The sequence below is a fragment of the Phoca vitulina genome, unplaced genomic scaffold, assembly GCF_004348235.1.
Source record: "Phoca vitulina isolate PV1807 unplaced genomic scaffold, GSC_HSeal_1.0 scaffold79, whole genome shotgun sequence".
Lineage (NCBI taxonomy): Eukaryota > Metazoa > Chordata > Mammalia > Carnivora > Phocidae > Phoca > Phoca vitulina.
The window spans coordinates 791,749-809,300 of NW_022589782.1; the positions used below are offsets into that span (position 1 = coordinate 791,749).

At 49.5% G+C, this 17,552-nt stretch overlaps 1 protein-coding gene across 1 annotated transcript in view; it reads right to left on the minus strand.

The window, feature by feature from the left end:
- CUNH7orf50 (chromosome unknown C7orf50 homolog) overlaps window positions 1-17,248 on the minus strand; it is a 130,565-nt gene extending 113,317 nt beyond the window's left edge. Inside the window, exons 1-2 of the mRNA XM_032394262.1 lie at window positions 17,226-17,248; window positions 7,470-7,599 (exon numbers count right to left, since the gene is read on the minus strand). Of these exons, the coding sequence (XP_032250153.1) occupies window positions 7,470-7,598 (129 nt within the window). The 5' untranslated portion in view covers window position 7,599; window positions 17,226-17,248. The remainder of the gene's footprint in view (window positions 1-7,469; window positions 7,600-17,225) is intronic.
- Between the last annotated feature and the right edge of the window lie 304 nt (window positions 17,249-17,552).

Sequence of the window (17,552 nt, forward strand, 5' to 3'; positions counted from 1 at the left end):
TTCGGCTCAGGTCATGATCCTGGAGTCCCGGGATTGAGTCCCACATTGGGCTCCCTGCTCAGCAGGGAGTCTGCTTCTCCCTCTGACCCTCTTCCCTCTCATGCTCTCTGTCTCTCATTCTCTCTCTCTCAAATAAATAAAAAATCTTAAAAAAAAAAAAAACTGAAGAATTACACAGTGTGGCAAGAAGCAAGTTAAATAAATAACGGTGTGGTAACTTAATGGGCTACTATGCAACAAAACTTAGAAAAAATACGTAAGACAATATGTTCATAACTGTGGAAGAGAGAAGGCAGCCTTTATCTTAAGGGGGAAAACAATACCAGATTTTTTTTTTTAAAGATTTTATTTATTTATTTGACAGAGAGAGAGAGCAAGCACACACAAGCAGGGGGAGTGGCAGGCAGAGGGAGAGGGAGAAGCAGGCTCCCAGCTGAGCAGGGAGCCCGATGCAGGACTCAATCCCAGGACCCTGGGATCATGACCTGAGTCGAAGGCAGACGCTTAACCGACTGAGCCACCCAGGCGCCCCAATACCAGACAGATCTGACATCTGCCTGTACACATGGAGAGCATCACCATCAAAGGCAAACTGGGAGAAAGTATGTGTAATACACGAACAACAACAAAAAAAAGTTCCTTTAAAAAAAGGCAAAAGATGTGACGAGGAAATTCATGGCGGAAGACAAATCCTTAATGAATGACTAGAAACCATCTCAGTCCCTCGTGATTATGAAAATACAAATTAAAACAGGCCCTACTTGGATGGAGCTCCGTGTTGGGACTCTACACTTAGCAGGGAATCTACCTGAGGATACTCTCTCCCTCTGCCCCCCAACTCTCTAAATAAACAAACAGGTCTTACTCTGCACCCACCAGATCGCCAGACACAGAAGCAGTGGGGCCCACGGACACTGCACCACGTGTTCACCTACCGACCCTCCCACCCGCCACTCCATTTCCAGGTGTGAACCCAAGAGAAGCAGTCACACACACAAACGCAATGGACACACGGGCACTTGGCAGGCGTTTCCACAGGTAAATGCAGAAACAAGGTAAAGGACCGTTACCAGGGAGGCTGTGAGGACACTACACACTCCAGGGAGATGCTAAGTAGGAGTGACAACCAGTAAGGAAGACCCACACAGGTGGACTGGGAAGCACCTCCAGGAAACAGTGAGCCAAAGGACATGTTAACAGAAAGTGTAAACCACAAAGAAAAACTGATAAAATTAGACTTGATCAAAATTCGGAACTTTTGCTCTTCAAAAGCCAATGTTGACAAAATGAGAAGGGCAGCTGCAAACTAGGGAAAATATGCTTACAGAACAGAAATCAGGGACGCCTGGGTGGCTCAGTCGGTTAAGCGGCTGCCTTCGGCCCAGGTCATGATCCCAGGGTCCTGGGATCGAGTCCCACATCAGGCTCCTTGCTCAGCAGGGAGCCTGCTTCTCCCTCTCTCTCCCTCTGCTTGTGCTCTTTCTGTCAAATAAATAAAATCTTTAAAAAAAAAAAAAAAAAGAACAGAAATCAGATAAAAAACCTGTATCCAAAATATGTAACCAACTCTCAAAACTCAACCGTAAGAAAACAATCCAACAAACTTGGAGAAGGGAGGTAAGCAAACACTTCACCAAAGATAACTTACGGCAGCGAGAAGGCAGACAAGATGCTCACGCCACCAGGGAAATGCTAGTGAAACCACAAGAAATTATGATTTAAATATGAATAGTTTACTCCACGTCAATTATACCTCAATAAAGCTGTCTTTAAAAACCACACACACAGTAAGATACAACTACATTCCTGAGAGTGGCCAAAATTAAAAATATTGACGATATCAAGTATGGCCAGACAAACGGAGCATCTGGAACCCTCAAACACTCTGGTGGGAATGCACAGTGGTGGGGCCACTTTCAAGACAGCTTAGCAGCTTCTTAAAAAAAGTAAACACACACTTACCATATGGTCCACCTGAGTCCTGAGAATTTACCCAAGAGAAATGAAAACAGGAAGCCTTGCACATAAATATTCACAGTGTGCTCATTACAGCCCCAAACTGGAGACACCCCAAATGTGTGCGAACTGGTGAGTGGAGAAACAAATGTGTGATCAGGACACGGGAGTATTACTCAGCCACAGAAGGAAAGAACTCAGGAGGCAGCAGAGCTCGAGCGAGCTCGCCGAGACAGGACAAGGGGATCTAGGCCTCCCACCAGCTTACCGTGGGCCTCAGGGCAATCATGGACTTCTCTGGGTCTCCCTTTTCTCTGAACTCCCTTAGCCCTGAAGTCGGTCAGTTTATAACTCCAGTTGGTTGACAACTTAGCATTCAGTAGTCACCAAGTGGAAAACAAAACAATGGCAGAGGGGAACTTCTGCTAGAAAAACAATTTAGGCTCCCAGGGAGCTGCCTATAAAGATTAGCATCCCCTCACCCCCACTAGCTTAACAACAAAAAATCTACTGCCAGACCAGTAATATTTCTTGAGGCAAAATACCATCAGAATGAAGTATTTTGGCTCTGAGCAAATTCTCAAGGCCCTAAAGTTCACAACCTCATTTGATGGTTTTATAAAGTGCTTGTTGGCTTGATGGCCGTAACTCCTATCCCATTTTCGAGATTACAAAGGAAGGAAAAAAGATGGTCCATATGGAGTAGCTGTGCTTCCCTTCCAGATAAGCAATACTCTGTGACCACTCAGAGTGTGGCAGTGCGGAGCCCGGGCCACGTCCAGCGCCGCTGTCACTGGCCACGTTCCCGTAGAGCCCATGAAAACACAAGGGGTACACGAGGCTACACTGGGAACTCAGGAGCCAAACGGCTAATGCGCAGCACATTATATTCTGAAAGAAGAAAAGTGGCTATTATTGTCACCATGCCCTGCAGACTTCAGGAATGCACTGTCATTCCCAACGTGGGACGGTCTGCTCGACAAATCCGAGATCCTTCTCCGAAGCACACCACCAACATTTATAGTGTGAGAGCAGATGCCAAAAAGGAGCCGGGTATATTCCTTATACGGTGCTAGGCATTGCTGCCAGTGCACACGGCTGAGCCGCCCACTGACTGGCAACTCCCCGCCCAGCCACCCTAAGGGGCCAGGCCAGACAACACTGAAGGTCCCGGTCCCAGTCTTCCTCGTGTGCTCCAAAAGGCAGCCAGACGCAGGAAACCCAACTGGGAGCCTTTTCTCTATCCCAGCTAGCCAGGTAACCGAGCAAGTACCAGGACACAAGCCCACAAGGACACAAGTCTCTCTGGTCGACTCATGTGTGAAGCCAGGACAACAGCCAAACCTGGGCCTGTGGCATCCATCCCAGAGCTATCCCATGATAACTCCAGGGCTCTGCAAACACAGGGGTTCTCACCCATGAGATGAAGGGAGGAGGCCCCTGCTCACCACCAGCCACCCCTCCTGTCTCCAGACAGCCAAAGCTGTGTGCACTGCAGGACCCCCTCCCACATGCTCCCCAAGGCATGCAGTGGCCTGACCGACCCTGAGGGGGCAGACGCATGATGCCATCTCCCTGGCGTGTGGCTCAGTGTCTGGGACAGAAACCAAATCATGGAGTATCTCCTCAGCGGGGGTGGGAAGACCCGCAGGAGCAACACCATGACCTCCTGCCCTTTCCTCTACCAACTGATAATGGGGCCACAGCCCCTCTGAATACACCTGCTGTCTAAGATTTAATCTTCGCAACCCTCTCAGTGGAAGGGGTCCAGCAACTTGGAAGGTCTGACTGTCCAGCCCCTAAGCCCAGGCTCACAGGAGGGTTTCAAGAAGCCATGAAATGGGTGGAGACTCTCTGGTCCAGGGCATCATCCTTGGAAGAGGACAGGCCTGTGGACCCCATCCCTGACCTCCTGGGCGACCATCCAGCAGGACGGCGGGAGAGGGTATAGCACAGGCGGTAGGTCCTTAGTAAGGCCTGCGGCCGGCCAGCCAGAACCAGTTACCAAGGCGCTGAGGAAGGCATCAGGAGGGCTCTGCCCCGTCCCAGGACATCACAAACATCCTCTCCAAGATTCAGACCCGTAAGGGCCTTGGCAGGTTAATGGGCTAGTGAGCCTTGCAAACGAAGGAGTGAAGAGGAACACGAGGTTCGGAGTGTCCAGAGCTGCAGAGACGGCTTTCTATGTTCCAGAGTGCATGAAAGTCAAACAAAGATGAGCCCACTGGGTGTGCCGAGGCCCCCCCCTCCCAGACCTCCCCAGTGGGAAGTCTGGCTCCGAGGAGGCTGCCCCCAGGGGCCATAGACGGCGAGCACTGGGGAAACTTCAGCCCTCCTGGCACAGGCTCAGGGCGCTTGTGCTGTGGGAAGTGGCCACACAGGGTCCCACAGGCCTATCCAGACGGACGGTCCCGGGAGGACAACACAGTGGTCCAAGTGGGGACAGAGGCTTCTCTGTTCTTCATGTGGGTTCCGGAGGTTGATCCTGGAGCCAGGGCGGTGGGGGGACAGCACAGTACTTTTCCACGAGCTCCCAGGGTAATAGGATGTGCTCTCCAGGCCCGGTCCACCCGCCCTCCTTAAGATTAGGTGCAGCATTCAATGTTCTCTCTTTAAAAACTGCCTGACATCGCTTTTCCGTAATTTCCTATGAGAACCACAGAGTGAAGAAATACTTTTATTAGCAGAGCCCAAGGTGTGTCCTCCCAGAAAAGTCTCCACTTCCCTGGGAGACTGGCCCCAACAATATAAGAAGGGGTCTTCAGGACACAAGCCCACAAGCACAGCACCTCACTCAGAGACGGACCTAAAAATCCTCCCCGGGCCTGGAAACACACTGGGCAAAGCACCGGCTGCCTGTGGGCAGAGAGGCTGCGACCCCTGCTGGCCGGTCCCGGTTTCGCACTCACTCTCCTCTGCAGGCCACAGGTGGGTTTCAAAGCCCACTTCCTGCTCCTTGGCTGGGCCAGCCTGGCACCAAGCCTCAACACCGGAGGGACAGAAAAGGAAGCAAAAGTGCACGTGCCTCTACCAGGAACCTCCTCCACTATGTCACAAATCAAACAAAAATCTAGTCATCAAAAGAGAAACCAGAAGCTCTTTTGTTTTCTAAATTTATTTTAATCAACATGTACTTTAATAACAAAAAACAATCACATACTGTTAAAAAATGACCTGAACTTAATAAAAAGAATATAACCTTGGATCTTAGGCAGAAATTCTAACCCATGCTGATGTCTACCATAAACCCACACTGTTCTGTGGGTCCTGCCCGTGACCGGCAGCCAGCAAGCAGAGATCATCAAGAAAGGAAAGCTGGAAGTTTTATGACAAAACTTAAAATCACCAGGGTGATAGTATGGGGTTTATTTTATTTTTTAAAGATTTATTTATTTATTTGTGAGACACAGAGAGCAAGCATGTATATGCATGGGGTGGGGGGGGGGGCAAAGGGGAGGGAGAGGGACAATCTCAAGCAGACTCTGTACTGAGCGCAGAGCGTGACAGGGGCTTTGATCCCAGGACCCTGAGATCATGACCTGAGCCAAAACCAAGAATTAGATGCTCAAATGACTGAGCCACCCAGGTGCCCCAGTAATGGGGTTTATTTTAAAGAAATTGGAGGAGTCTAGAAGAAGCAGGAAAGTATCCTAGAAACAGCCCAAGAAAATCATGTGTAATTGTGGCTCTGTAAGAACCAGGGGTGGACTGAACCACCGAATGGGAGCTCAAGGAGCTCTGTACGCCAGCTTCCCTCTGGGATCTGGAAAGCAGGAAGAACAGACACAGTCAGGGCTCAAGTGGTGGAGCACAGAGAATAACAAGAATTGGCCTGGAGGGGGGAGGGTCACAAGTTTGCCAAGAGCCTGCATTCAGAGCGAGATGCAGGTGCCAGTGACACCAGCCAGGTTTCCTGATCCCCACGCCGGGAAAACCACGGGACTTCCACACACAGGAGTAGAGCAGCGCTCTGATCAGATGAGCTGCCAGACCTGGTAGGTTCTCTGCCAAGAGCACGCAGGACCAGTCAGAGTCCCGAGAGCCAGCCAGGCTCCCTGCCCACCCCCACACCTCCTGGTCCCCCAGGGCAGCAGCTGAGCATCTCCTCTCACTCCTGGACTACTGTGGCCACAGGGAGTTGAATGAGCTTACACCATCTCTCAAAAGCACAGGGATGCCTAAGCGGATGCAGTACTCAAGTGATCTGCACCAACAGTCATCAAACTGGGCGCACACAGCCTGAAGGACACGGAGACTCGCCCCGGGCATCCTCATGGCACGGGTGGTCTCAGGAGCGCACTCCCAGGGCCCTATGCCACTAGCACTCATTCTGAAACTGCTCTGAGAAAAGGCTAGAATGGCCCACAGCCAGGGAGTTGACTGGTTGTCAGGTGGGTCCTCCCCTCTTCCTCCCGCTGCACCGTGGTCCTTTCCCCATTTTGTGAGGGAAAAAGTCACTTGTCGGGGCGCCTGGGTTGAGCGTCTGACTCCTGAGCTCGGGTCCTGATCTCAGGGTGAAGTCTGCTTGGATTCTCTCTTTCCCTCTCCCTCTGCCCACTCCCCTGCTCATGTGCGCGCGTGCACTCTCTCTCTCTCTCTCTCTAAAATAAATAAAATAAATCTTTAAAAAAAAAGCCTCCTGTCACCCTAAATCTTACTAGGGACACTGCTGAGGGCATAAACGCCTCGGGAGCACTAAACAGAGCTTGAAATATTGGTGTTGCAAAAGTCAACCTCAACTAGCCAGCAACACATCCTTGACCAAGTCAGGTGGTTTCCAATTCTTTCTTCAAAAGAACTGAAGAAGGACCTAGTCAAGCTGTCATCTAACGGCAGATCTTTAAAAATAAAATGATAAAATGTGCCCCAAATCACATTAACTGTCTCCGAGTTTGAGGAATTAAGAACGCTGTTATGACCAAACTTCCATCCTCATTCACTGATGTGAATGAGGTTGTTCAGGGCTTACAGGCAAGCGTGGGAAATAGGAACAAAACCCACACTCAACCTTGTCCCACTCGAGCAACAGTGATGCTCACCCACAGATGCGTGAACAGGGAAAGCCTGCCATATCACTGCATGATGTATACCTGACCAAATTTTACTTTATGTGCAATAATTTGTCAGAATTTATCATCTCCTACGCCATTTTAATCAACTGCATGCTAGCAATTGTAAAGACAACTCAATAAAGAAGAAAAATGTTAACACTCAGAACGTGGTGGTAACAGAAAACAAATTTAAATGCACAGACATATTTTTGTGGCAGACTTATATCATGCCAAATATGAACATTTTTATGTTACGATCTGAATTCTTATGTACAGATTCCCAGGCCACGCTCCACGCATCCCCCGGGGCAGGGCACCTCTCCTAGTGTACGACGCACTGGCCCGTCCCTCCCGTCCCCGAGAGCAGCGCTCGCACGGCCAGCTCCAGCGTGCGCCACCCTGCCACTGCCACGGGGCCGCGCTCGTCCGAGCTGGGGCCGACACGACCCCACATGTACCTACCTCAGGGTGCGCTTGCTTGGTGCCCGACACGGCTTGAGGTGCCAGCAGGATCTCTTTTGTGGATGCCTTCTTCAATTTTTTGTTCTTTTTCTCTGTCATTGCGGTAACTTTTCTCTTCTGTTTTGCCATCCTGCAACAGAGAAGGTAAATTGCTAAATACATGGGGAATAAAAGGTCTCAGGCCATGCAACATTTTTAAACAAAGGGGGAAGAGCACTCTCCCATTATTAAAGAAGTACAAAGGTATTTCAGAAAATATGGTATATACAAGTTAAAAGAAAGTCAAATCCCCCAGTTCTACTTTCCCATCAGCTGGGGAAGCCGCAGCATCACAGGCCGCAGGTGACCATCATGCACCCTGTCACTAGGGCATTCGGTCACCAATGGGTGGAGGGGACCACAATGTGTCCGGGATGGCCTCCTCGGATTGTGGAAGAGGCACCAACTGGGACCACGTAAAAGGAATGACACACAATCTGAGAAGTGTTTGACTATGTCTACTTTCTCAAGCACGGTAGTATCTAGAACTCCACGTAAAAGAAGAGAAAAAAGCCCGTGAATTCTAAAACACATTTCCTTTGTGGGATTGTGCCACAGGGGAGCCAAGAAACGGGTGAAGTACCAGAACCTGGAAGCATGTCAAAGAGGTCGTAGTGGAGAGCCCTCCACTGAGGCCACTGGCTGCTGCTGGGACCTCTGAGAGGGTTCCTCTGAAGGAGGAAGTCTGAGGGAGGATGTCTAGGGGGAGGGGATGTCTGAGGGAGGGACATCTGAGGGAGACATCTGTAGGGAGGGCATCTAAGGGAGGACTTCTGAGGGAGGACATCTCAGGGAGGGTATCTGTGGGAAAGACATCTGAGGGAAGAGGTCAGAGAGGGGACCTCTGAGGAAGGACCTCCAAAGGAGGGCATCTGAGGGAGGAATTCTGAGGGAGGGAAATCTGAAGGAGAGACATCAGAGGGGGGATATCTGAAGGAGGGACGGCTGAGGGAGGAAGTCTGGAGGGGCAGACCTCTGAGGAAGGACCTCTGAGGGAGGGACATCTGAAAGAGGATATCGAAGGGGGGACATCTGAAGAAGGATGTCTGAGGGAGGGACATCTGAGGGAGACATCTGTAGGGAGGGCATCTAAGGGAGGACTTCTGAGGGAGGACATCTCAGGGAGGCTGTCTGTGGGAAAAACATCTGAGGGAAGAGGTCAGAGAGGGGACCTCTGAGGAAGGACCTCCAAGGGAAGGCATCTGAGGGAGGAATTCTTAGAGAGGGACATCTGAGGGATGATGTCTGAGGGAGGGACATCAGAGGGAGGACATCTGAAGGAGGGACATCTGAGAGGGGACATCTGAGGGGGGACAGCTGAAGGAGGGACCTCTGAGGGAGGAATTCTGAGGGAGGGAGGTCTGAAGGAGGATGTCTGAGGGGGAACATCTGAAGGCGGACATCTAAGGGAGCCATCTGTGGGGAGGGCATCTAAGGGAAGACTTCTGAGGGGGGACATCTGAAGGAGGACACCTAATGGGTGGGGAAGTCTGGGGGGGGGGGACATTTGCAGGAGAATATATGGGGGGAGACCTCCGAGTGGCGAACAGGCTGATTCTTGGAGGGAGACATGGGAACTGAACCAGCTCCTGCTGCTGCAGCGAAGGCCACTGCTGGGTGGCGCTGACCGCAACAGCGAGAGCAAGAAGAAGCGCCACCACCCACTCCCCATCCCACCTCACCCCCACCCACCCCACCTGCTCCAGTCTCCCCATTGCCCTCTTTGGGTGGAGCCCAAAAGGAGCTGAAAACAGAAAAGCACTTTGCAGAGGTCCACAAGCTATGATGGGAGGACCACAATGTGGAGTGCAAAATGTGGAGTGCAAAATGTGCTTTTGGAGCTGAGACGATAATTTAATAACCAGCACCTGCAAACATACACATACTGCTTTTCATACATGTGGTTTTTAGCAGAAACAATCCAATCACACATTAACAAAGGATTAAATAAATAAATCAGAATAAACCAACAAAATGGAAATCAACTCAATAATTAAAATAAATGAGATAGTGTTACAGATACAGAATGGAAAATATAGAACTCTATGTGTAGTATTGCACAATTTCATTTTAAAGAAAATAATACTGGAACATCTGGGTGGCTCAGTTGGTTAAGCGTCTGCCTTCGGCTCAGGTCATGATCCCCGGGGCCTGGGATTGAGTCCTACATGGGGCTCCCTGCTCAGCAGGTAGTCTGCTTCTCCCTCTCCCTCTCCCTCTGCCTGCCACTCCTCCTGCTTGTGCTCTCTCTCTGACAAATAAATAAATAAAATCTTTAAAAAAAATTTAAAAATATTGAAAAAAACAGTAATAGAGAAAATACATAAAATAAACACACAAACACATACATACACATACTTATGTATACATATATATAAAATGTCTGAAGGATATAAACAAAACCTTTACCTTTATTTATATCTGGGGGTGGGGTTACAAGGGACTTTCTATTTATTTACAGCTAGTTTCATTTTGTTTTCAAGGTTTTATACTTGGAAAAAAAAAATGAAGATTATTTTTTAATACCAGTCCTTTAAAACTCTACTTACAAAGGCCTACTAATATCAGCTTTTATTCTAACAAATTATAAAAATGTATTTCATTTTATTTATCCTAAACTCACTCCCAATGGTTTCATCCTCCATATTCCAGATTTTACATACACACACACACACACACACACACACACACACACATATGGATAATATGTGTATCTATTGCATACTTATGTCCATATTTTTTTCAATTTAATATTAGACATGCTGTTCAAGGCTGTGTATATAGGTAAAGGGACAGAAACCCAATGTTCTCTCCTCTTGACACTAGAATTCATTTTGGACTCTATCAAAAGATAATAAAAATATAACTCATTCAGCAAATATTTTTTGAGAGCCAATTCTGTGCCAGGCACTGTGCTAGATGCTGAACACAGGGCAAACAGCATGGCAATAACAGGCTTGATTTCGTGAAGCTTCCCTTCTAGTGGGAAAGACAGAACTATTTAAGTAAATGAGAGAACACTTTTACATGGGGATAAATGCTGTCAAGAAAATACAACAGAAGCAGGTGAGCACAGGTGACAGGCAGGCGGAGACACGCACAGTGGCAGGAGGCCTCTGTGGCCAGTGAAGGACAGAGCGGGCAGCATAGGCAGAGCTAGGCAAGCAAAAGCTGGGTGTGTCCTGATGTACCAAGACGTAAATTTCCCCCAAAGCAAAACTGTTTCCACAGGGACAAAAGGCGAAAATGACACCAAGGCATCAGCTGGTGGAATTAAGCATGCACACACCGTCACCCAGCAATCCCACCTCAGGCACGCTCCACACCTGTGTGTCGTCACTTGCCGGTCACTCTGTCACCACCTGCAGAATGCTGAGCATGTGCTAGGAGCTGCTCTAGGCTGGACCAGGCAGTCCAAAAGACCTATCCACACACGGCTGACATGTTTATGGGGGGACACAAATACAGGATACATCAGAAGATGGTAAGTGCTACCCGAAGCCAAACAGAAGTGGGAAAGCATTATGGGACGGGCAACTATAAAGGGTGATCACAATGTAAAGGGCCTAGAAGCAATGCAGACATGGAAAGCCCAGATTTGGGTTCCAAATACCATTCTCTATTAAAAAAGGGGGGTGGGGTGGGGGTGGGGGTGCAGAGCTCCTTAAGATTCCCGGTCTGGACCAAGTAAAGTATAAGGTGAACCTGGGATATCAAGCTGTGCTGAACACCCAGGAAAGAGTCAAATGATCATAGGGCCACATCCAAGAGGACACAGTGCCAGCATGGAGGGCTCCCTCTGCCCCATTTGGGGCTGTGACTGATTACAGCACAATGAAAGAGTATTACTGTTGTAGAATCAGAAAAATTCCAAGCTCCACGTTCTTTAATTAAGCCTTATCTAAAAAAAGTATTCAAAGCCAGAGGCTACAAATTTCAATTAGCAGTGTAATAAGAAATCTTGAAATAACAAGAGACTGTTGACACAGGAGCTTTGAAAAGACAAAGGACTCTGTCAGCCAATTACCCTGTTGGAGAAATAAGGAAAGTTTAGCAAATATTTACACACCAGTTACCATAAAAGTTAAGCTAAATCTTTATTCATTCTGTAAGTTATCATTAAAAAGTTTAATCACTAAGTCTATTTGCTAAAAAGAGAGAAAGACTTTTCCATATTACAAAAAGGTTTCTTTTAATAGTTCTAAGAGATGGTGTCTCATGACTTTGAGAAAATCAGTATTTGTTATAGAAAACGACATTTCCTTATACTTATGGTCAGTGATTTTCAACAAGGGCCATTTAATGGGAAAGAACAGCCTTTTTAACAAAAGGTGCTGGGACACCTGGACTTCCACATGCAAAAGAATGAACTGAGAGCCCTACCTCACACCAAACACAGAAATTAACTCAAAATGGATAAAAAACCTAAATATAAGAGCTAAAACATAGGAGTAAACCTTCAAGACCCTGGATTAGGCAATAGTTTCTTAGATGACACCAAAAACATAAGTAGCAAAAGAAAAAAACAGATAAATTTTGGACTCCTCAAAATTAGAAATTTTTGTGCTGCAAATGATGTAAGCAAGAAAGTACAAAGACAATGTCAAGAATTGGAAAAAATATTTGCAAGTCATATAACTTACAAGAGACTTGTGTCCACCATGTATGAAGAATTCTTACAACAACAACAAAAAATCCCATTTAAAAATGGACAAAGAATTTGAATACAGATTACCCCAAAGATGACACACAAATGGCCAATGAGAACATGAAAAGATGCTTAACATCATTCATCATTAGGGAAATGTGAATCAAATGACACGCCACTTCATAGTCACTAGGTTGGCTAAAATAAAAAAGACAGATTATCATAAATATTGATGATGTGGAAAACTTGGAACCCTTCTTCACTGCCGGTGGGACATAAAATGGTGCAGCCACTTTGTACAACAGCCTGGTGGATCCTCAACAAGTTAAACGTGTTACCATATGACCCAACAACTCCACCACAGAAAATGAACACATCCACATAAAAATTCAAATGCTAATGTTCATAGCATTAGTCATAATATCCAAAAGGCGAAAACAACCTAAATGTCCACCAACTGATAACGAGATCACAAAATGTGGTATGCCCATGCAAGGGCACATTATTCGGCCGAAAAGAAAAGGAATGAAGCACTGACTGGATAAATCTTGAAAACATTCTGTTATGTAAGAGAGGCCAGTCACAGGACACTACAGATTGTATAATTTCATTTTTATGAAATTTCCAGAATGAGTAATTACAGAGACAGGAAGTAGCCTGGTGTTTGCTCAGGCCTGGTGTGGGGGGCAGGGGCAGGGAGTGACTGTGAATAGTACAGGGTTTCTTTTGGGAGAAGGAAAATGTTCCGAAATTAGGTTGCGGTGATGGTCACACAACCCTGTGAATACACTAAAACACACAAAGAAAAAAAAAACCCTCTAATCGCTCTCAAATTATTTGTAATAAATTAAACAATATGATGGCCTTGTACCAGTTTTCTTTCTTTCTTTTTTTGTCCTCAGCGGTAACCCTGTTTCAGAGAAGCTATGGGGGGGCGTGAGCATGTCTAAGCATCTGGCACGTCCAGAGCCAACAGATGCTCCTCAGCGTCCTCAGGTGCTGCTTGAAAAACACACCAGCAAGCGGAGGGAGGAATCCATCTGCTGAGAAGGGTGCTGAAGAAACGAGCGTCAGCGGAGCCCCTGAAGGTCGGCCGTGGTTAAGGGGCCTGGCGCCACTACCTCAGAAGGCTCAAGACCCGTCCTTTATGTGTTTCTGTTTTCTCACAGGCTTTTCTGCAAAACATCTAGTTGCTCATAAAGCTACGCCAGCATAAGCTTTCCCCGTATTTGGTGGCCGGGAGGAAGGTCATGTGGGGGGGGCAGGGGTGTTAGGAAAGCTAATCATAACACCAGTGGCCGTGAAAATTCACATTTACCCAGCGCTTACCATGTGCCAGGCCCTGTTCTAAGTGCTGTACACGTATGAACTCAGTTCCTCCTGTGGCCAGTGAGGGCGGCACACGGGTGAGGAAACCGGGGCACACCTATCAGGGGGCAGACCTCTGAAGTGTGAAAGTGATCCCAGTTTGAAAAGCTGAAAGATGACAGGGCTTGCGTCCGAGGAGCAGCCCAGGGGCAGCTGACCGCTGCTGTTCTTTTCCATGTCCCACTCACCACCTGGAGGTTTGTAGCTGTATGCACGTATTACTTAGCTAACTGGATAGGTTAAAAATTTTTTTACATAAACAATTTTTAAAATTCTATTATTCAGGATTAGCCAGAGAATGATGAAAAGGCCGTTATCATGCCTACTGACAGGAGAATAAATTGGCACAGTCTCTTTAAAAGGTAATTTTATAATATTTATCAAGTGCTTTGGCCCGTAATTCCACTTCTAGAACTTATCCTGATGAAATAATCATGGACTGAGATTCAAATATAAGGATGACAATGGCACTGTACAAGGGATGATAACGCCTCTTCAATTAAAAAGTTGAAAACCCCATAAATGTCCAACAATAGCTGACTGGGAAAATGAATGACTCGTTCGCGCACAGGAAGACGCCTGCCCGAGAGCACACCAAGCGCTCACTCATGTGAGTAAACGCTCAGAGTACAACGTAAAGGGAAAAGATGGGGCGTAAACCTACGGATGTACAACGTGACCCTCATTTTGTAAGAAAAATGATACACAGATATGTATGAAGCAAAAAACTAGAAGGAAATACATTAAAATACTAACATTTTAGGGAGTTAGAATTACAAGTATGGTTTTTCCCCCCTTCTACTTTTCTGTAATTTCTACAACAAAAGCAGAAACACAACACTTTATTTTAAGGTACCAGCTCTAAGTGTTCAGTGGAGCAAATAATTACTTCTACCAGCAGGAAGCTGAGGACCCACATCAGACACACAGAGACCAGCTAACCGTCTGGGCTTGGCGACAGTCACTGGTCAGGACGTGTGAGCACCAACGGGCTGGGGCTGCCGGGTCTCCAGGGCTGAAAAGAAACCCCACAGGAGCTTAAAAAAATAAATCAGCCTATAGGAAAAAAGTCTTCTTAAATCTGAAATTCCCACCCGTAGCCCCCAATGCCCCCTCTCACCCAGAGCATGACCCCTCTGATGTGTCCCATCAGGCTGCAGGGAAGGGCCCCTGGAGGAGGGTGTGTGCCCTCACAATCCACAACCCTCGAGGAAATCCGTCCAAGGAGTCCAGGAGCGGAATCCCAGCTCCTGTGCCAGGACCGGGACTTTGTTCCTGTTCATTTTGATCCAGACTGGTCTGCGTTCTGACTTGCCCACTTAGAATGGCCTCCAGACTTTGCTCTCCTGGTACCTTACCCTCCCCTCACCCTCCTCCAAATGCCAAACTCAAAGCCCAGTTACTACAAAAGCTCCAAATTTCTTACTCACCGCACCCACCTACCCTCTTTGCAGCTCACCCTGCTCAGCACCCCGGGGTCCACTAATCCTTCAGCCTCACCAGTGGCCCCACACTTCCCCACCCCAGCCACTCGCCTGGAAGAGCCTCTCCTCTCAAATCTCCAAGGTCTTCTCCCTTCTCTCACAGAACCTTACTTCCTGGTCACAGAGGAAATCAAAGCAACTGGAAGGGAACTTCCACGAGCTCCCACATTTACCCCCCACCCTTCTCTCCTGTTAGGACGCAATCCTGCCATTTTCCAACAGAGGCCAAACTCTCCACTCCGGCGCTGGGTTCCAGTCCCCGCCTATGCAGGGACATCCCTGAGCAATTCCCCTCCTGCACTGTTCCAGCTTCCCTTCTACTCAATCAACTAAGATTTCCCACATCGTAAAAACTCTCTTGACCTCACATGCTCTTAGCCCATTTCTGCTTCCTCCTGCCAAGGCCCTCAAGAGCCACGTACCCGCGCTGCCTGTGACCCCTTCCCTCCTGTCCCCTCTCACCCCCCACCAGGCTTCTGCCACTCTACCACAGCTGTTCTCAAGATCACCAAGGACACCATGAGGACAAAGACTCTCTCTGTGACCAAACTGTAGCCAGGCTCCTCTCTCCACTGGTCCTCAACCTTGGCCCACAAAGACTTGAACAAAACACTAATACAGTTTCTAACAGCTCAAGGCCCCATCCCTACGATGACCCTAGCGCCCTTAAAAAGTGCCTGCCTGAGAAAAGTCAAGGCTGCCAAAAGAACCCAGCCAACACCCGAAGATGGGGTCCCACTGGACGGCCCTGTGGAAGGGTAGGCGCCTACCTTTGATAAGTGCCAGTTAGCAAACCCAGATGGGTTTCACATGGACCGACACCCCCACCCCAGTTTTTGTAGTTTTTCACTTCCTAAGTCTACGGAGTGCCGCTCCCCCGTCCCATCCCTAGTCCCTCAGTCACCTCTGGACAAATCCAAGGTCAGCTGAGTTCACACAGCTCTTATCCCGACTGCAACAGTTATTACTGATTAAAATCCAGCCTCACCCCTTTAACTACAGTCCAGCGTGCTCCTCACAGACATGAAAGCCCACGGCAGATTCTCAGTACTCACCTTATTGGACCTAACAGCAGCATCTGACAGCTGATGCTCACTTCTCTCTCCACATTCTTTTTTTCTCTTGGCTTCCAAAACAGACCCCACAACCATGTGCTTCTCCTCCTACCCCTTCACCTCTCGGACCCTCGGCACTAGAGGGCTCCAGTCTTCGAGCCCTTTCCTCTCTGCATTCGCTAAGTGACCGCATTGTAGTTGTGCAGGAGCTCCAAACACCAACTATCCACGGGTGACCTCGAACTTGCCCCTGAACTGCACTAGTACACTCTGTCACCTACACCCTCACACATCATCTCAGACACAAGGCGTCAAAATCGACACTTCTGATCGCCCTCCACAAACCCATCTTCCTGTGCATTTGTCCTCTCAACGAATGGCCACCTGGTGAAGTACAAATGTTAGCCCAAGCTAAAGACTGGTGTCCCACGACTCCGGCATCCGTTCACCCCGCTGGCCTTGTCTCTAAAGCACGTCCAGAGGGCAGTGCCTACCTTTCACTCCCTGTACCACTGCTATCCGCCCATCCGCATTTCTCAAGAGCCCCCGTCCCTGCCCCCTGCCCCTCCAGTCCATTTCCAACACAGCATGCAGAATGACTCGGAGAATGCCCAAGGCTGGCTCGGGGGCATTCCAAGCCTTCCCATTTCGCTCGGGGAGGAGTCCGCGACCTCACCTAGGCCTGCGGGCGCACGTGGCTGCCCGACGTCCCCCCTGTCGCCCGCCCTCCGGCCTGCGCTCTCGCCGCCGCGGCTGCTGCTGCGCCCGGGTCCCTCCACCCCGGGTGTCCACTGACACCAACGCGGCCCGCTCTCCGCACCGTGCTCCGCCTCATTTTCCTGCCAGCGCCCACCACCACCTTACTTATTCGTTCTGTCCGCTCAGAACGCAAGCGCCCCAGGTCGGCGTCGTTTCCGCCGCGAGTCCGGCGGCCAGCCCGGGCCCGGGGCAGGCGGACGCGCGGGAGCCCACCGAACGCTCTAGTCAAGGGGCGGTTTGTGGCGAAGGGAATGCCAGGCTCGGGCGGCACAGCCCGGGTAAGCCGGCGGCTCGGACCCCGCGCGCCCTCTGCGGACTCCGCCGGTCCCTCCGGCCAAACGCCGGGCTCCCGCACCCACGTGGGAGCCGCCCCGCGACCCCCGACCCCGCCGTCCTCGCCTACCTGCGCGTGGCCTCCGACGCGGGCTTCCGGCAGGCGCACGGCCCTGGTAACACAGTCCCGCCCCCCGGAGCGGCGTCGCCCATTGGCCGAGGCCCGCCTCCGTCTGCCCGCCGCCCAATGGCATGCGGCGGCCGCGAGGGGGCAGGTCCAGGTGCGGACGCGGGCTGGTGGCGTCATCTCCGGGCGCTGCGGGTTTGCCGGGAGCCGCGGGTTGCCTAGCAACGCCTGCTGGGGCTGCGGCGCCGTCCTCCGTTTCTGGCCGCTGGGGCCCGGGGGCCCAGGCGGACGGCGCCGGGCGGTCTGTTTGGGCGCACCAGATTCGTCTTA